Raw genomic sequence first — 21,213 nt, forward strand, 5'->3', positions numbered from 1 at the left:
GGTCACCTGTGGTAGCTTAGCTCGCCGCCATGCCCCAACCCAGCATCGAGCATTTTGTTTAGCTCTAGCAATCCTTATCACCGATTGCAGCAAAAAAATGTCGTCGGTTCCAGCACCTTGGCGACTGCTCACCACCATGGATGTAGCATCCCGGTTCGCTGGTTCCAGCACAGGTGTCGGTTTCAGCAAAACAAAATTGGCGCCTTCGGTTACTCCTGCTGGTTGTAGCAAGAATGACGGCCGGTTCCAGCATCTGATGGGGTCGATTGTAGCAACGAACTTTGGCGCTGAGTGGTGCGTGGGTCAATTCTGATCGAGCGTGTGCTGTTCAATCAGTTCTGATCGAGCGGCACGTGTGCGGCCAGCCCAAGCTTCAGCCGGCTGGCCGGTAGGAATCATTTGCCTTGTTATATCCGTTGTCATGCCACGATCTATTAAATCCGAATGGCATCATCCCCAATATAATAGACAAGACAGCTAGAGATTCCATCGACATCGATCTCATCTCTCCCATGTTTCCCCGTTCTTCTCAACAACATCAATATAATAGACCGTTCATCCCCAAAAATTGGACCAAGTCTTCCTTCCACTTACAATAAAAGCTGGACTAATTCCTCCCGGTTGACTGGTTAATCGATTTGCTAGCTGCTCCTCTCTTCTGCCAGTTCCTCGGCGAATCGATCGACCTCTAGCGCTGACCTCCCCTATTCCTCAGCAAGCAGCGGCGGCGCGAGCAAAGGTGCGATGTGTGCGGCACTGCTCTAGCCTCCGGTGTCCAGCGGATTGTTGCCGGTGGGGCCGGTGGCAGGAAGGGTAAAGGTAGAACCGTAGAAGATGGATTGGTTGAATAAGAAGTTCCAACAGAAGGTACAATTCTCTGGATTTCTGATGTTGGATTTTAGAGGTCAGACAACGTTGTAGTTCCATGAAAATTCATCCCGTTGTACTATTCTTATTAATAACTGGATAGCCTCACACCACTTTGCCCTCTGTTTCTCCTTGCTTTTTATCTTGTCCAAATAGATGATGATGCAGTTTTTACCTTGAGCTAACGGTACCGGATCGCATGGTTCCTCTGTTCTTGTGTAGATAAGCTCCTCTGTCCGTAACCACGTTGACCCCAGAGAGTTGGCTGTTGTTCTTGAACCAGCAGAGGAGCTGATCCAGGTCGACCCTAGTGAGCTCCGCTTCCCCTTTCTGCCAAATGAGATGATGTCAGCTTTGTGCTCAATTAAGGTTGTCAACGTCACGGATAACTACGTCGTTTTTATTACAATGTCTCGGGCTGCAAATGTAGCAGGGCACCCAACCTCTCCGAATAGAGGAATCCTGCCACCAAGGTCCACACAAGAATTGTTTGTGAGAAGGATAGCGAAGAAGTCCGTTGCACAAAGCATCGAGTGCGATGACAAGTACATTATTTGCAGCACAACTGTGAGTGAGAGCTTCAGTAACTCTCAATATGGCAGCGATTTAGATAAATTCTATTATGAACAGGCGGGTCAAATATGGCATAGGAGAGAGTTGGCTGTTGTTCTTTACCCAGCATATCAACAAGGGTCCCCCGATGGTATGCCACATACTGAGGTGAGTTCCCCATACTCCTCTATGGGCAACGTTCTAAACCAATTTTATTTTCATTCCATTTTATTTACATGTGTTCGTATTGGTGGATCATCAAAATTAGTAGCATCTCCTGCATGCCCTCCTTTTTTTAGGAAAGCAATCATGACAATGGATCTTTATTGATAAAAAATTCAGAAATATATAATATATCTTTTCTGGTCTCTGCATCAATAGATGTGCACAGCTATCTAAAAAAGCATACATCCCTAAATCAGCAACAATTAACGCACTCTGCACACGACAGTGCATGGACGAAATCTGGACGATGTCCATCTTAAACGGTGCTGATTTGCTAAAAGATACAATCCAACGGAAGATTTGATGCATCGTCCAGATTTCGGCTGGAAATATGTCGTCCCTGTAGCACTGCTCAGCAATTAATGGGAAAAGATTTCTAATCTATCGGCTGATTCTAACCACGGATAAACCGTCTCCACCAACTGCCATGCGTCCCTTGGTCATCGGCCACGTGTGCTCCTCTCGATAACCATCTCTAGCAAACCGATCACGCGCAGCCTTCTGCCACCCATCCAGCCGTTGGATCCCATCTGATCCAACCGCACACGTTCACATCCATTTTTGCTAGCTCCAACCAGCAACGTGATCTCATCTGCTGCACCATGTGGCGACGTTTATACAACAAGAACTATGTTGCAAAAACAAATCTGCAATGCAAGAAAAAGCTAACAAGACATGTGTTGGAAGAAATTTCTCAAAAAAATTCTACAACAAGACCTCTGTTGCAAATAAAAACTGCAACACAACCTTTGTTGCAGGTGTTTCTGCAACAAGACCTGTGTTGCAAAAGAGTTCTCACAACATGACTTCTATTGCAAAAGTGAGAACGATGCTCGGCCACAAGATCATGTCAGATCTAACAGCTCCAAACTCGGCAGATCTTTTAAATAGATCCGTTCGCCGATGTATAACACGCTCCTTCTCTCTTCACTGTCACTTAATCCCTTTTTTAGTCTCTCCATCCGCGCCGCAAAACAGAGAAGAAACACCATGGCTGCATGTGTCCTCGTAGCATCGGCACACCAGCCTGCGTTCCCCCACCTCTTTATCCCTGCCATCTCTCACTTCCTGCCGGAGAGCCGCCACGACATTGCTTGCGGGGCCGATGACCGATGTTGCCAAGGGCCGACAACGTTACTATGAAGACGATGACCCTGTGGATGGCCGACGGGGCCCTCCGCTGGTGTGCTAGTGCAGCGTGCAGGAGCTATTATGCACAGCAGCTACGCACGCGACAACATGACGACAGTGTTTGGTGTCGCAAGCGCCCCTACTGGGGAGCTGCAAGGTTGCGAGGAAAGGTCACCGGGGCGACGCTGCTGTGAAGGGCTCGTCGATGCAGCGACCATGATGCAACGCATCCAGCCGAAGCAGCCGTTGTGCTGCAGGCTAGGTCATCGCAACAGCCGTCATGTTGCGTTCTACTTATACCTCGTCGCAGCAGCGACCGTGCTACAACCAATCCGCCCGAAGCATCCGTCGTGATGCAGTCTAGCTCGTCTCAGTAGCCGTTGTGTTGCGTCCTAGCTCGATCATCGTAGCAGCGGTCTTGCTGCAACCCATCCGGCCAAAGCGGTCGTTTCGCTGCAAACTAGCTCGTCACAGCAGATGTTGTACTGCAACCTCACGCTGAAGCAGTGTCCGTGCCACGGGGCTACATCGTCGCAGCAAGGGGGCGGTGCCACTAGCCAGGTGAAGCTGCTGCTGCGGGACAAATAGGTACTGGAGGTATATAGGGTTACACATGGTCGGTTGCTAGCTGGAGAAATATGGGCCAGTCCTCAGTGTAATCCTTGGGGTACACTCCAAGTCTTCGGTAGAGTCCATCTTCACCACGCCTTGGTTTGGAGCTTCCAGAGTCCTTCCTTATGAGATCGGTGGGCCATAAGCTTGGCCCGTGGACTGGGGGCCAACTAGGTTGGTACCCCTTAGTCCAGGACATCTCACACGGCTATTGGAACGAGGCTTTGATACCAATTGTTAGCCCAAACTACTATGGTAGGGGTGTACTATGGGTGGTAGGGTTCTACATTATGTGGTAGGGGTCCTGATTTGGAGTGCTAGGGGTATTTTCTTAGTGGTAGGGGTCCTGCACTAAGAGTGGTAGGGGTTCCCTATTTGTGTTAGGGGTGCTACACTATGAGTGCTAGGGGTGCCTAGAACTAGTAGTACTCACCCCCACACACACTTGCACAAAGTAGTATTAAGCTTGAAGCTAAATATTTTCTCTAGAGGAGTAGCTTGATTACAACGAAGGGATTGCAAGTCTTTTTATAGGTCAAATGAACCGACTATGCTGCACATTGCGTGCGCTATACACTAGCACTACTGTGTGAACATGGACTTCTAAGTCCAGCCGCACTGTCCACTACTCCCTGCATTCCACAATATACTGCACATAGTTTTTTCTTAAAGTCCAATATCACAAAGTTTGACCAAGTTTATGGAGAAAAATATCAACAATAATGATACAAAATTAATATAATATGAAAGTATATCTTGTGTTTTATGTAGTGATATGAATTTGATATTATATATGCAGATATTTTTCTGTAAAAAATTGATCAAAGTTGAAGAAGTTTGACTTCCTATATAATCTATTGACACTATATTATGGAATGGAGGGAGTACTATTCAATCCTAACATGCATTTAATGCGATGCAAATTATCTTATCCTGACACATACCCTAGAGATAAGCCCCTTTATTTGAATTCTAGGATGCTTGGAGACGGGGCTGCTCCTTTTACTTGGAGACGGGGTTGAAACCCAACAAATACTAGTATAGATGATGATGCAGCTTTTACCTTGAGCTATAACATTACTTGATTAATTGCATGATTGCTCCGTTCTTCTGTCCCGACAGGAGCTGATCCAGGTCGACCCCAATGAGCTCCGCTTCCCCTTTCTGCCAAATGAGATGCTGTCAGCTTCCTCCTCAATTAAGGTTGTCAACGTCACGGATAACTACGTTGTTTTTATTACAACGTCCCCAGGTGCAAATGTAGCAGAGCACCCAACCTCTCCGTATAGAGGAATCCTGCTACCAAGGTCCACAAAGGAATTGTTTGTAAGAAGGACAGCGAAGAAGTCCGTTGCACAAAGCATCGAGTGTGATGACAAGTACATTATTTGCAGCACAACTGTGAGCGAGAGCTTTAGTAACTCTCAATATGGCAGCAATTTAGATAAATTCTACAGTGAACAGGTTGGTCAAATTTGGCATATCAGAGAGTTGGGCGTCGTTCTTTACCCAGCATATCAACAAGGGTCCCCCGACGGTATGCCACATACTGAGGTGACTTCCCCATACTCCTCTATGCACAACGTTCTAAACCAGTTTTATTTCCAGTCCATTTTATTTACATGTGTTCGTATTGGTAGATCATCAAAATTAGTAGCATCTCCTGCATGCCCTCCTTTTTTAGGGAAAGCAATCGTGGCAATGGATCTTTATTGATAAAAAATCAGAAAAACTTAATATATCTTTTCTAGTCTCTGCATCAATAGATGCGCACAACTATCTAAAAAAGCGCACATCCCTAAATCAGCAACAATTAATGGGAAAAGATTTCTAATCTATTCGGCTGATTCTGACCACGGATAAACAGTTTCCACCTACTGCCATGCGTCCCATGGTCATCGGCCATGTGTGCTCCTCTCGGTAACCATCTCTAGCCACTCGTCCCTCTCTCTCTCTCTCTCTCTCTCTTAGGAAATTACTCTGTTCAGCCGACCGATCACGCGCAGCCTTCTGCCACCCACGCAGCCATTGGATCCCATCTAATCCAACCACACACGTTCACATCTATTTTTGCTACCTCCAACCAGCCACGTGATCCCATCTGCTGCACCATGTGGCGACGTTTATGCAACAAGAACTACGTTGCAAAAACAAATCTGCAAAGCAAAAAAAAGACGCTAACAAGAGATGTGTTGCAAGAAATTTCTTAAAAAAATTCTACAACAAGACCTCTGTTGCAAATAAAAACTGCAACACAGCCTTTGTTGCACATGTTTCTGCAACAAGACCTGTGGTGCAAAAGAGTTCTCGCAACATGACTTCTATTGCAAAAGTGAGAACGATGCTCGGCCGAGAGATCATGTCAGATCTAACGGCTCCAAACTCGGCGGATCTTTTAAAAAGATCTGTTCACCGATGTGTAACACGCTCCTTCTCTCTCCGCTATCTCTTAATCCCTTTTTTAGTCCCTCCATCTGCGCCGCAAAGCAGAGAAGAAACACCATGGCTGCATGTGTCGTCATAGAAGCTGCATAACAGCCTGCATGCCCCCACCTCTTTATCACTGCCATCTCTCACATCCTGCCGGAGAGCCGCCACGACAGTGCTTGCGGGGCCGATGAACGATGTTGCCAAGGGCCGACAACTTTGCTATGAAGACGATGACCGTGTGGATGGCCAGCGGGGCCCTGCACTGGTGCGCTAGTGCAGCGTGCAGGAGCTATTAGGCACAGCTGCTACGCACGCGATAACACGACGACAGTGTCTGGTGTCGCAAGCGCCAACTCGGGAGCTGTAAGGTTGGGAGGAAAGTCACCGGGGCGACACTGCTGCAAAGGGCTGGTCGATGCAGCGACCATGCTGCAACCCATCCGGCCAAAGCAGCCATTGTGCTGCAGGCTAGGTCATCACAGCAGCCGTCGTGTTGCGTTCTACTTATACCTCGTCGTAGCAGCGACCGTGCTACAACCAATTTGGTCGAAGCATCCGTCGTGATGTGGTCTAGCTCGTCTCAGCAGCCGTTGTGCTGCGTCCTAGCTCGATTGTCGTAGTACAGGTCGTGCTACAACCCATCCGGCCAAAGCGGCTGTCGCGCTGCAAACTAGCTCGTCACAGCAGATGTTGTACTGCAACCTCGCGCTGAAGCAGCGGCCGTGCTACAGGGCTACATCATCGCAACGAGGGGGGGGGGGGAGCGGAGCGGTGCCGCCAGCCAGGCGAAGCTGCTACTGTATGGCAAAGAGGTACTAGGGGTATATAGGGTTACACATGGTCGGGTGCTAGCTGGAGAAATACATGCCAGCCCTAAGTGCAATCCTTTGGGGTACACTCCAAGTCTTCAGTAGAGTCCATCTTCACCGTGCCTTGGTTCAGAGCTTCCAGAATCCTTCCTTATGAGATTGATGGGCCATAAGCTTGGCCCGTGGACTATGGGCCAACTAGCTAGGTTAGTACCCCTTTAGTCCAGGAGACCTCACATGGCTATCGGAACGAGGTTCTGATGCCAATTGTTAGCCCAAACTACTATGGTGCACTACGGGTGGTACGGGTCCCGATTTGGAGTGCTAGGAGTATTTTCTTAGTGGTAGGGGTCCTGCACTAAGAATGGTAGAGGTTCCCTATTTGTGGTAGATGTGCTACACTATGAGTGCTAGGGGTGCCTAGAACTAGTAGTACTCACCCCACGCACACACTTGCACAAAGCAGTATTAAGCTTGAAGTAGAATATTTTCTCTGGAGGAGTAGCTTGATTACAACGATGGGATTGCAAGCCTTTTTACAGGACAAATGAACCGACTATGCTTCATTACTACAAACTAGCACTACTCTGTGAACATGGACTTCTAAGTCCAGCTGCACTATCCACTAGTACTATTCAATCCCTACATGCATTTAATGCGATGCAAGTTATCTTATCCTGCCACATGCCACAGAGATAAGCCCCTTTATTTGAATTCTAGGTTGCTTGGAGATGGGGCTGCTCCTTTTACTTGGAGACAGGGTTGAAACCCAACAAATACTAGTATAGATGATGATGCAGCTTTTACCTTGAGCTATAACATTACTCGATTAATTGCATGATTGCTCTTCTTCTGTCCCGACAGGAGCTGATCCAGGTCGACCCCAATGAGCTACGCTTCCCCTTTCTGCCAAATGAGATGTTGTCAGCTTCCTCCTCAATTAAGGTTGTCAACGTCACGGATAACTACGTCGTTTTTATTACAAAGTCTACGTCTGCAAATGTAGCAGAGTACCCAACCTCTCCGAATAGAGGAATCCTGCCACCAAGGTCCACACAGGAATTGTTCGTAAGAAGGACATCGAAGAAGTCCATTGCACAAAGCATGGAGTGCGATGACAAGTTCATTCTGTACAGCACAACTGTGAGCGAGAGCTTCAGTAACTCCAAATATGGCTGCGATTTAGATAAATTCTATCATGAAGAGGCAGGACAAATATGGCATAGAAGAGACTTGGGCGTTGTTCTTTACCCAGCATATCAACAAGAATCCCCTGACAGTGTGCCACATACTGAGGTGAGTTCCCCTACTCTTCTATGGACAACGTTCTAAATCAATTTTGTTTTGTGCTCGCATTAGTGGCTCATCGGTATTAGTAGCATGTCCTGCCACCTATTTTCTAGGGAAAGCAATCATTTGCAATTTATTATTTATTTATAAAACTATAAAAAAAGAAAATATGTTTCACCCAGCCTCTACGTCAACAGATGCACACACCTTTTGCGATTTTATATTTATATATAAAAGTATGCACACATGACACTAAAATACGAAAACATCAAAAACTTCTTGTGAATCCAAGAAAATAAGTGTAGCTAGTGACCAGATATGAAGACTATAAGAATTCGCATGTTTAATTTTGAGCGACCTACATTGGGCAAATAATATATTTCATCTTGGTGCGAACGGAGGTTCAGGAGAATGTCATGTCGGCATGTACGTCGTCGGATGTTAGATCTACTTCAAGCACTCCTGGTAGCTTAGTAATAGGATATGGGATGCTTTTTAGTGTACTAGTAGGGAGAAGCCTAGTAATGACGTGGGTTAACAGGCTAGTAGTAGGGCAGGGGCCATGTCACTACTACTATGCCACAACTAACTGTTGGGGAACGCAATAATTTCAAAAAATTTCCTACGCACATGCAAGATCATGGTGATGCATAGCAACGAGAGGGATAGTGTTATCTACGTACCCTCGTAGATCGCAACGGAAGCGTTGACGCAACGTAGAGGAAGTAGTCGTACGTCTTCCCGATCCGACCGATCCAAGCACCGTTACTCCGGCACCTCCGAGTTCTTAGCACACGTACAGCTCGATGACGCTCCCCGGGCTCCGATCCAGCAAAGCTTCGGGGATGAGTTCCGTCAGCACAACGGCGTGGTGACGATGATGATGTTCTACCGACGCAGGGCTCCGCCTAAGCACTACAACGATATGATCGAGGTGGAATATGGTGGCAGGGGGCACCGCACACGGCTAAGGAACGATCACGTGGATCAACTTGTGTCTATGGGGTGCCCCCTGCCCCTGTATATAAAGGATGGAGGAGGAGGAGGTCGGCCAAGGCTAGGTGCGGCCAGGATGTGGAGTCCTATTAGGACTCCAAGTCCTAGTAGGAGTCCACCAAGAGGGGAGGAAGGGAGAAGGAAGTGGAGGAGAAGGAAAGGTGGCCGGCCCCCTTTTCCCTAGTCCAATTTGGACTAGAGGGGAGGGGGGGCGCAGCAGGCCCTTTCTCCTCTTCCCACTAAAGCCCATCAAGGCCCAATACTTCTCCCGGCGAATTCCCGTAACTCTCCGGTACTCCGAAAAATACCCGAATCACTCGGAACCTTTCCGAAGTCTGAATATAGTCGTCCAATATATCGATCTTTACGTCTCGACCATTTCGAGACTCCTCGTCATGTCCCCGATCTCATCCGGGACTCCGAACTCCTTCGGTACATCAAAACTCATAATATAACTGTCATCGAAACCTTAAGCGTGCGGACCCTACGGTTCGAGAACAATATAGACATGACCGAGACACGTCTCCGGTCAATAACCAATAGCGGGACCTGGATGCCCATATTGGCTCCTACATATTCTATGAAGATCTTTATCGATCAGACCGCATAACAACATACGTTGTTCCCTTTGTCATCGGTATGTTACTTGCCCGAGATTCGATCGTCGGTATCCAATACCTAGTTCAATCTCGTTACCGGCAAGTCTCTTTACTCGTTCTGTAATACATCATCCCGCAACTAACTCATTAGTTGCAATGCTTGCAAGGCTTATGTGATGTGCATTACCGAGAGGGCCCAGAGATACCTCTCCGACAATCGGAGTGACAAATCCTAATCTCGAAATACGCCAACCCAACATCTACCTTTGGAGACACCTGTAGAGCTCCTTTATAATCACCCAGTTACGTTGTGACGTTTGGTAGCACACAAAGTGTTCCTCCGGTAAACGGGAGTTGCATAATCTCATAGTCATAGGAACATGTATAAGTCATGAAGAAAGCGATAGCAACATACTAAACGATCGGGTGCTAAGCTAATGGAATGGGTCATGTCAATCAGATCATTCAACTAATGATGTGACCTCGTTAATCAAGTAACAACTCTTTGTTCATGGTTAGGAAACATAACCATCTTTGATTAACGAGCTAGTCAAGTAGAGGCATACTAGTGACACTCTGTTTGTCTATGTATTCACACATGTATTATGTTTTCGGTTAATACAATTCTAGCATGAATAATAAACATTTATCATGATATAAGGAAATAAATAATAACTTTATTATTGCCTCTAGGGCATATTTCCTTCATGAACCCCAACAAGCATAAAATACTGGGATTAGTAGCACCTGGTTTATTTGTTGTAGCAATCCGAAGGAAGGTGATTCCCAAAATTGGGACTCGCTCCGCACACCCATTGCCTGATGGGCGATAAAACGACGGCATGGCAATGCTGGTAAAGGTTGACTCGCTGAGGCAAAGCCCTCGGCCCAGCTAACGTGACGGAGCTGGTCGGCTAGTCACGCCGAAGTGTTCGGAGTAGGTTGATGAAGAGATGGCGAAGCCCCCGGCCCAACCGAGATGTCGAAGCCTCGACATCAGCCGATGAGTCGAAGTAGGTCGGCGTGATGAACACCAGCTTGAAGAAGCAGTAGTGCGGTGCTGCCGATGCAGGTCGTGACGTGGTCAATGCCGGCTTGATGAAGTGACCGTGCGGCGATGCCAGTATGCCCGCTCCGTGTAATCCGTGGGGCGGCGATCACTACTAGGGAAAAGCCTATACACAGAATCTTACCAGTAGCGCTGTACAAAATCAAGCGCTACTGCTACTTAGTAGCAGCGCGCGTAGATAAACCACGCTACTGCTATGACTTTAGCAGTAGCGCGTACTAGCGAAAAGCGCTGCTGCTATGTTTGAACTGGGCGCACATGGCTAGCCCAACCTAGCAGTAGCGCGTATACTGGCCCAGCGCTACTGCTAATCTCCTTAGCTGTAGCGCTCTTACGTGTAAGGCGCTGCTGCTAACGGAAATAAAATAAAGTGAAAAACAAGTAGAAAAGTAAATGAAAATGAAAGAAAACAGAATGGAATAGCTGAAGCACGTTTCTCTGGAACACGCTATAGCTATCTTAGCTATAGCGCGTTTCGGCAAAACGCACTACTGCTAGTTTGACTCAAATGCCGGCAGCCCGGGCTCAAAATTTCGCTAAGTCCTTTCCCCCCTCTCTACTCCTGGCCCCCCCTGTCCCCCAACTGCTCCATCGCCGCCGTCGCCCTGCCGCCTTCGACCACACCGCCACCGCCCGAGGCCGCCTTCGACCACACCGTCGCCGCCCGCCGCCTTCGACCACACCGTTGCCGCCCGAGGCCATCGTCGACCTCACCGTCGCCTCCCTCGAGCTCACCGCCGCCGCCCGAGCCAGAGCCTGCCCTTGCCGCCGACCATAAGGCTCTGCCTCTACTGTCCCCTACACTCCTCTCTCTCTCTGCTAGGGCAATTCATATATATGTTGATACCATGTTGATGTTCATATGAACCCTAGATTTTTTAGGGTAGTAGGCATTTTATAGCATTTAGGAAAAATGATTAGCAATTTTTTTAGGAAATTAGCTAGGGCAATTTTTATGAAAATGCCTAAACAGTAATTCCATTTAGCTTTAAACTAATAGAGGGTATATAAATAATAGTAGCATTTAGATTTAAATTAACAGAGGCTATAAACAAAAAACACTTAGCTATAAAAAAATATTTGGACTACAGACCTGAATTTGTTCCAAATTTCATTCAAATGAAATTTGAATTATTTGGACTATGGACCTGAATATTTTTGAAGAAATTGGGTGTAGGTAGTAAGGTCTTGCTATGGAAATTTTGGTGAGGTCAGAAGGGTTAGAGAAAATGGAGTTCCTAGACTTTTAGCTTTAGACAAAAAAACATAAGTATTTAGCTATAAATAAAAAAAAGTAGCTATGGCATTTAGCTATAAACAAAAAACAGAATTGTTTTTTCTTTTCAAAAACTTGGTCAAACTAATTGTTGCTATGTAAACAAAAAACAAGACTGTTTTTATATGATATATGTCATTGATGTTCATTTGCATATTCCATTATTGTTGATTATATCTTTTCATTGAAGTGGCCATGTTATATGTAAATTCCTCAATAGTGTTTGCTCATGTTATATCTTTTCATTGAAGGTGTTCGATTGTGCCCAAGTGGATTCGTTGTTTCCAGGGAATGATGCTGAGTGGCCTATGTTTTGCCGGAATGTTGATTCATTTCTGTTCCGGTTCAGGTTCTCGATTTGTCCACTTTTTAGCAAAGGTCATGCCGAAATTTTCCATGAATTTCGGCATGACTTGTGCTACAAACTAGGACATATCGAGTGCCCGAGATTTGCCGCACCAGGAAAGAGTCAACATTCCTGCAAAACAATAGGCCTTTTATGTCATTATTCATTTTATTAGGTCTAGAATTAATTGACTAGATTTAATCATAGGAAACATGGCTAGCAACGATGAAGGACAGGGTTCTGGTGATTGCGACGACGCCTACCAGGCGGCAGACGAATTTTTTAGCCTTACCGACGATCAACCGATGTTATTGCTGGGCCCACCGGTGGCATCGGGGACTGAGACCGACACGCAGACCGGTGCTGAGACTGAGACCGGCGCTCAAACTCAGACCGGCATCGAGACCGGCACCGAGACTGAGACCGGCGCTGCCTCGGGGAGTGGAGCCGGTGTAGAACCGAAAGAAAGAGGCAACGGGTTCCTAACAAACTCAGGACTACTAGAGTGGTGGTCACGGAGGTGGACGACGGCAATTTTGAGCCAACGGCGCCCGAGGAAGCGCGTCGATGCTACAGTAATCAAATAGGCTGCATCGTACGAACAACCGCCACCATCAACGATGAGAAACTACAGAAGATAGAAAATATGAGGAGCTCCCTCCTAAAGAAGTTTCACCAGATATTCTTGTTCCCGGGCCGGAATGAGAATGATTATAAAGATCCAGATGAGGACCCGGCAATGAAGAAGATAAACAAACACGCCATGACCAAGTTTAGCGACGTTGTTGGCCACCTGGAAAAATCGAGTGAAAGCAAGGATCATCGACAAGAAGGAACCCTACTCCGAGATTGTAAAGGATAATCCGACAATCACGGAAGAGCAGTTTCAAATATTCAAGGAGGCTTGCGAGGCCGAAGATGCCAAAAAAAGTCTAAGTACATGAAGGGGCTTCAAGAGAGGAACTTTGGGAGCCACCACCTCGGAAGCCATGGTTACGGCGGAAAGAGGTCCAAATGGGCCAAGGAGGACACGAAAGCCGCGAGTCTGGGCATCCCAGACCCCTTGGCGGAGTTCACCGTCCCGCAGGAGCGTGACGTCCTCAGGGCCCGGCACCGTTGGGACCCAGTGAAAAAGGTTTACGAGACAACACCGGTCATTACGGAGTTCATGAGACTACTGGTAATTTTAGTTTCTGATCAATTCGACCGCACACATTAGTCATATTTGTAAACGATCGTTGTGCCTTTTGCAGAGAGAGCAGCACAGGATTGCGGCCGAAAGCGACTCGACGTCTGAGGCATTGGCGAGGCCCAAGTGGGACACTTCATTCAACCGGGCGTTGAAAATATTGAAACGACAACCGGTGGATACTCGACCGTCGTATGGACGCGTGCACGGTGTCGGAGACGGCGCCACGTGGAAGAAGTACTACCGTGAGACCATGGAGGAGAGAAAGGAAAGACGGAGGTTAAATGAAGAAAACATCGACAAGAGGGTTGAGATTGCGGTTGAGAAGAAATCAACTGAGACAGTCACAACAGCGGTAGTTGCCGCAAAACAGGTGGCTGTAGATATTTCTACTACCTTGGTTCCGGCCGTTTTCAATTGGAGCAGGCAAAATCCAGAAAAAGATGCAACGGACTTTCCCCTTGCTGACTTCTTGGCGGGGAGCAGCTCGACTAGCGTTGCACCAGCACCTGCAGCTGCACCTGCTCCCGCACCGGCTCCCGCACCGGACGTGCTAGGCGGTGCTTCGTCTTTGGCTGAGCTCGACGCCCTCACGGTATCTGTCACACCGGCCCCCTTCAATATAAATGTATAATCTCCCGTTTTCGTTGCCTTTTGGATGTCTCACGTCACAGACTTTTCTTTGCAGGCCGACGAAACCCCGTGCACCATATTGTACACCATCGGCGACCAGAAGGTGGACGTGGGGAAGGCGACGATAATGGAGCCGAAGGAACCATTGTTCCACAGCCAGCTGATCCCCCCAAACGTCTTCAAGGTTTCCATGGCCAGTGTCAAATCGGGCCACGAGAATTTGCCTCCTCCAGTACTACTGGGGGATGACGACGAGACACCACGGCGACTTTGTGATTGTTGAAATGTTGGGTGGGTCCTGTTGTGGCCAAAGAGTCTGCTTCATCTGGAGGCGGCCGGGAGCACACCCACGAGCACGCAGCCTCAGCAAGGTATGAACATCAACACCCCACCTGCCCAATTAGCGTCGGGTGTCGGGTTGGGTGATAGCGGACGGGGTAAGGAGGAGGCTCCATTAGTCGCTGATGACATCGCCATGGATGAGGATGAGGACGGCGATGGCGCTGCTGAACAGTATGTCTATACTGGCGCCTCCTCAGGGTTTGAGCGTCATGAGTCGGTGCCTGAATTGCCGTCTCAACATATTATGGACGACCTTCCGGTAGTAAAGAAGTTTAGGAAGAGAGCGAGGAAAGGCAAAAAAGTTGTTTCTATGATCCAGCCGCCTCAGCAGCCTCGGCTTCAGGACCGTATAGATATCCCTGATGCGGATAAATGGCATATCCCCGGTCAACCAATCCTACCTGCAACAGCGCTAGGGGCCAGATTCGGCGATCTAAAGAGACTTCATGATGATGTGCTGCGGGTAGAGAAAGACCTCATCGCCTAGAAAGATCCAGGATACCCACTCTACGTGGTTAACGTTCCGCAGCAAATGTCGTACGTCGACAGCTTCCCCGCGGATAAGTTCTTCCTCCGATTCGATTACATATTCGACATGTTTCACGTGAAGAAGCTGGATTTTACGTTTGTCCGCCTTTATGCCTTGCACATGAACTACATCATCGGGGTTGACCAGATATCTCATATCTGTGTCGCTGACCCGTACTACATGCACGAGGGCTTCTTGGGAGTCTGCACAAAGCACCGTGAATACGCGAGGGATTACATCATCAGTTTCATGCTCGCCAATAAGGACAAGGGGGAGATTCTCGTGCCTTATCATCCCGTGTAAGTCATCCGCGCTGCTATCCTTCCTTCGATTTCAATCATTCATTTGCATGGTGGAGGCTAATTAATTTGAGGACTTATTTTGCGCAGCGGCGGGCGCGCCGTCCTCATCATCCTCTACCCCTGATTCTCCCACGCTCTTTACTTGGACTCGTCGAAGAACATTCACAAAAAGGATTACACCCACATCAAGGATGTTCTCGACAGTGCTATGTATCACTACCAATCACTGGATGGAGAGGTCAGGGACAAGAAGATGAGGGGCGGCAGGGTCGCCTTCGGCCATAAGACTGACTTCTGCTGCATCCAGCAATCGGACGATTCTCTTAATGATGGATTCTATGTCCTACACCACATGCTAGAGTACAGACGGGATCACCAGAACCTTCGCATGGCACCTTCTTCCGGCGATGCCCATATTCTGCAATGGGCAAAGGACATAGGAGATATCAAGGATCATCGACTTCGAGCTGAGTTCTATAACATCCAGCGAACTTGCCCAAATCATCATGAAGGAGGTTGTCGGAAAAAACAGGGATGTTCTACAGAGAAGGACAAATGTCGCGGGAAGACGTCTGAACATGGATATCCTCTCAGCGTCTCGACCTGAAGCCTTTCACTAGGCTCGGGGACTATCTCCCTGACTTGGATGGATGGAACGACATGTTGGAGTGATTGTCGATATATGACAATGTGTCCATTTAGTCCATACTTTCTGTATGACAAAACTTTGAGTTATGCACGGTGAAACTTTATTTGTGATGTAATTAAACCGTCCTCCTCCTCGACTAGCGAAAATCACTCTAGTTAGGGCATTTTGGGGTACGATGAACTTTGTTATTTATGCTTATGATATGTTGTTTTTATTTTTGCCAAGTCCGTCTCTTTCTGTTGCTCAACTATATATGTTGCATATCATCGACTCATGTGATGATGCAGGTGCATAGATCATAGATGGCAAAGAAGTGCTATGCCAGGAGTATATATACGACAAGTGGCCAGAGTGTCAGGCCCTTCCGGTTTCCGAGCGACAGGCAGTAGTTAGTTTAGAGGTTCACGCTAATGCGAGAGAGGGATACGAACTCATGTTCTCAAAGTGATATCTCTTCTCGTGTATATCATTGTTTAAATGGATGACGATGTATTTGCATATCATTCGAGACTTGTATCGCTATTTTCGAGATGATGACGAGAGACCACTTTGTGTTGGATGATGATTATGATGATGACATGATTTGATGAGACTAATTGTATGTATATGCTATGATTACATTTGTATGTGTATCATATGCTAAAGATTATTGTATAAAGCCTATTCAAATACAAAACAAATACAAAACAAATATGCAGGAAAAAACTAATAAATAAACTAGTAGTAGCGAGGGGGGAAATTTAGCAGTAGCACCGCATTGTCAGTAGCGCGTCCCAGCAAACAGCGCTGCAGATAATATCAGTAGCGCCCTTTCTCAAAGAGCGCTACAGCTATTCATGTATAGCAGTAGCGTGGGACAACCGGCGCTACTGCTATACGTTAGCTGTAGCGCCTTATTAGTAGCGCCGGTGCCTGCGCTACTGAGAGGCCCAAAACCCTCGCTGCTGCTAGGCTTTTCCCTAGTAGTGGATGTTGGTGATGATTTATCCTTCGCGATGCCGAACTCTTGTTCGGCTTGCGGAGATGATGATCGAAGGAATTGAGCTCGGCTCAATAAGGCGGCGACGTGTGTAGCGCAGGTCGGCAGCCGTGGAGCAATACCGCCGGACTGGTTTGACACCAGTATGATGGTGAAGATTACCTCGAAGGAGGCTTAAAATTTTATGGGTACGTGTTTAAAAACAACGCACAATACCATAGAACAAAATTCCTTAAAAAAGGTTGTCCAATATCACGTTCATAAAGAAACATGAATTCGGGTCGGATCCGTATTCGCGCAGAAAACAGATCCGAAAATTGGTCCACTCATCGAAAGTTTCCCGGAGTTTTAACCGTTGGATCGAGCTGAAATTTGGAGGGGTGGTAGACATGGTATTTCCGCAGCCGATCAACGGTTGGATCTTCCAAAGGACGTCCGAGCTAGAAGCTGGACACCACGCCCTAAACTCATCCAGATTCCCGTCCAGATTTGACAGGGTTCCTGTATATCGTAGATTGTCGGAGATTCCTCCATCGGAACTCGACGAAACTTTGCATGGTTGTTGTAGACTCAATTCCGCACAATTCCACCAAAGGGATCATCAAAGAGATGCTCTAAGAGGTGATGGCAGCGGATACAAGTTTGCTGTTCGGAAAAACAGCACGGTCGCCCGAGGGCAATGTTGACGTTGAGCCCCCGAGCTCATGGATGATTCCTCAATGATCTTGATAGAGATCGGAGTTGATGTTGATGAAGGACCTCGTCCGAACATGACGATCGGATATGGAGCACGGTCCTTGGTCGAGCCAAGGTGACCAGTCGAGCCGGCGACGAAGATGCCGACACCGTAGTTGACCTGCCACTACTAGGAAAAGGCCTACTAATGGCGCACCTAATTTGGCCATTAATGGCGCATTAGTGGTGCGCCATTATTATATTTTACTAATGGCGCACCACCGGTGCGCCATTAGTATCTGGTATACTAATGGCGCACCTCGGATGCGCCATTAGTATATACAAAAGTGCGCCATTAGTATGCCTCCCAGGGGGCCATGTATACCCAGGTGCTTTGGCATACTAATGGCGCACAACAACAGGATGCGCCATTAGTAACTTCGGCATACTAATGGCGCACTATTTAATGATGCGCCATTAGTATCCTTTGGCATACTAATGGCGCACTATGATGTGATGCGCCATTAGTATGAATATTAGGTTTTTTTATTTTTTAATTTTCTGTTTTTTGCACAGGTTACAAAATGTATAATTGGACAAAATATAGACAGCACACATCAACAACAGATTCATCGAATACAATAGAAGATTAGTCTCTGAATACAATTCATCATATTAGTCTCCAAATACAATTCATCATATTAGTCTCCGAATTGAAAAGACCGAACAAAGATAAAACATTACAAGTCTCAAGACTGCGAGTATCGAGTTTGTCAAAAGTAATACTAATCGTAACAAGTCCTACTAATCATCATCATACAACTTCTACTCGTTATTCATAACAAGTCATACGATCATCATCTTGATAGTCTTCGAACCAACCCTACTTAATTGTTCATCAGCACATGATCATCAGTATTAGGCAGGACCTAAATACCCTATTTAAGCTAAAATAGCATAAAACAATATAGACCCTGACTCTCCATTATGGAGAATGGAGAACATCCTGTCTCCAATTCTTGCGCTTCGCTTCCTTTTGCTTCCAAGAAGCTCCTTACGACTGTCCATACATTTTTTCCATCCTTTGATTTTCATGTCTCCACTTCTTTTAGAAATCTCGTATGGACAATTGAGATTCGTAGGATGACCTGGCTGTATGTTCAAAACATTAACACTACCTTTCAGAAACATCATATGAGGCACACAATTCTTTGGGATTATCTGTTAAAAAACATAGTAATAACTTCATAGTTAGCAATGATGTACTAGTTTTAGAAGTATGCAAAAGATGCACGGATGTCGTAATAGTAAAAATCTTACCAGGGTATCTCCATGGTAGTTACCATAGTTGCACACATGCACTAGTGGCACGTATTTACCATAATGTTGAGGAATTTGTTTGTGGATAATGTAATTTTCAATGTCAGTACAAAATCCGACCAGATGATTTTTCTCCTTGTAAGTTGTTAATTCGGAGCCATCGGTGTAGTGGGTTTTGTCTATCATCTCCCGCACATTCTTTGAACAATAAAAATAAGCTGTCAATGGAAATAAGCTGTCAACTATTTTGAAATAAACAATATAAATTAGCTAATAACTATGTTTGAGAAACTCACATAGCGGTAGAACTGGAGGCGTATCAACAAGGACCCAAATGTCCATATTGTCTTGGTTGATGTCAGGATTACCAAGATCCATGGTGATAAGCATACCCTCATCAAAACCATACATCTTGCAAAATGCTTCCCAATTTTTGCAACCAAAATGGGTTACGCTCTCAGAATTATATAGATTTACTTCAAAGTCCACATCGTGATGAGTCCTTAGGTGAATTTTCTTTGTTTCAGAAATTTCATGGTCTTCAAAATCCATCCTCTCCAAGACATAGCGTCTTGCATGGCATGGGATAAGCTATACTCGAATTGTAAAAGATGAAAATTACACGTTGAAATAGTTGAAGTAATGCTTAATTATGAAAATAACACTTGTCATCGGTGTGTACCGTTTCGACTCGAAGGTCTCCTTGAGCTTAATGCTGAAGCGCCGATCATCATCCAGGTGAGGAATGTCGCACAGACCTCGATTGTCGTGGCACCAGTAGCACTCCGTCGGGAGACTTTCGTCGTCCGATGATGATGACGACATATCCTGGGACAGCTCCCAGAATTGCTTGCCGCCCGAACCACCGGCCTCATCGTTGTGGGCCATGTTTCGCTCTAAATAGGAAAAAAGTTTGGTCAAAAAGTTGGTTATTGTCAAGGAACAAGATCATGGTCTCATCATTTAGGGTTTGTCGACACCGAGGCACCCTAAAAGCCTAAGCTTTCATCATTTAGGGTTTCGACGCCGAGGCACCCTAAAAGCCTAAGCGTACATCATTTGGGTTCTCATCGACACCGAGGCATCCGGGGCAGCCAAGTTAAGTTTTCATCATTTAGGGTTTATCGATGCCGAGGCACCCTAGATTGGGCTTAATCACTTGGCACTAATCACTTGGCTCTATTGCCACCTATGGTTTAATGCAGCAAGAATGGCGGGGCAGTTGATCCTACTTAACTAAGTACTAAGATACCCCGGCCCATGCATTAGTCGCAAGTACCCCATATGTCCTATTTTTAGCAAAGTCATGCTAAAATTCACGGAAAATTTCAGCATGACCTTTGCTGAAAATAGGACATATGGAGTACCCGAATTTGCCGGAACGGAAGTTAATCGACATTCCGGCAAACTCAAGGGCCTCTCGGGGTACCTGCAAAATCATCACGACACGACGGTCGGAGACAAAAGCCAGCAAACTAGCACCACAATGTGCCTCTACTTTCATATGGATGAAAAGGCCACAGACCATATGGTCCTCTGCTTTCATATGGACAAAAATCAGCTCAACTTATGTGAGCTTCCATTCCAGATCTAATAGGTCACCCAACAAAAAATCATCAATAGTTTTAGCTGAAAAAAATCATGGATTGTTGTTAACTGAAAATTAGTGAAAGAAACTGTTGCTGATCATGGATTACTGTTAATTAAAAACAGAGGCAGTAATCCAATACTCCAATAGTGCATCTACTGGAAACAAAATTCAGTAAATTTCCAGCGATTACTCCTAATGCAAACAAGATTCACCTAGCAAGGTTTATTTTGGCACTCAACTGCAGAATACACAAATCTCTACAGCAAGCTACTCCAAGCAGTACTACACCAACTGATGCTACTCCAAAACGCATGCACTCCACTGCAAGCACATAATCTTTTATTCAAGTAATAGTGTATGATGAATTTGATTATTCAGACTTAAGTTGCTTCAAGTGATGTCACTAGTTTCAGTTAACTAGAGTACTACAGCAAATGGAGTACCTAATCTGATCCAGTTAAAGTCTCCAGATGGAGTACCAAATGGAGTACTACAGCTGCTGCACTTGCTACACCAAAACAGCTACTGATCAAGTACCAGAGTACTCCAGTTGATCAAGTAGTAGTAGAAAGACTGTAAGTGTTTAAATTAGAACTATATGACATCAAGAGTTATATTTAGAAACAGAGGGAGTAGAAGCTTGTGCTGTGCTAAACTTGGTTGTCAAATATCATGTTAGAATGATGTAGATGTGACACTAGCTAATTCAGCATTTGTCCTGAGACATGGTCCATTTATTGCAGAAAGTTCCTATCACGAAGACACCTTAAACGCACGGGTTCGCAAACATAAATCTGTTGCT

The 21,213-nt window shown here is 46.2% G+C and overlaps 1 protein-coding gene across 1 annotated transcript; it reads left to right on the top strand.

The window, feature by feature from the left end:
• The first annotated feature begins 136 nt into the window (after positions 1 to 136).
• Positions 137 to 7,958, top strand: LOC125554993 (vesicle-associated protein 1-4-like). The gene is made up of 5 exons (XM_048718325.1): positions 137 to 268; positions 1,090 to 1,617; positions 4,510 to 4,924; positions 7,051 to 7,058; positions 7,491 to 7,958. The coding sequence occupies exons 1-5, from the start codon at positions 137 to 139 to the stop codon at positions 7,956 to 7,958; spliced, it is 1,551 nt and encodes a 516-aa protein (XP_048574282.1).
• Positions 7,959 to 21,213: the final 13,255 nt, after the last annotated feature.

This window comes from Triticum urartu, chromosome 4, assembly GCF_003073215.2.
Source record: "Triticum urartu cultivar G1812 chromosome 4, Tu2.1, whole genome shotgun sequence".
Lineage (NCBI taxonomy): Eukaryota > Viridiplantae > Streptophyta > Magnoliopsida > Poales > Poaceae > Triticum > Triticum urartu.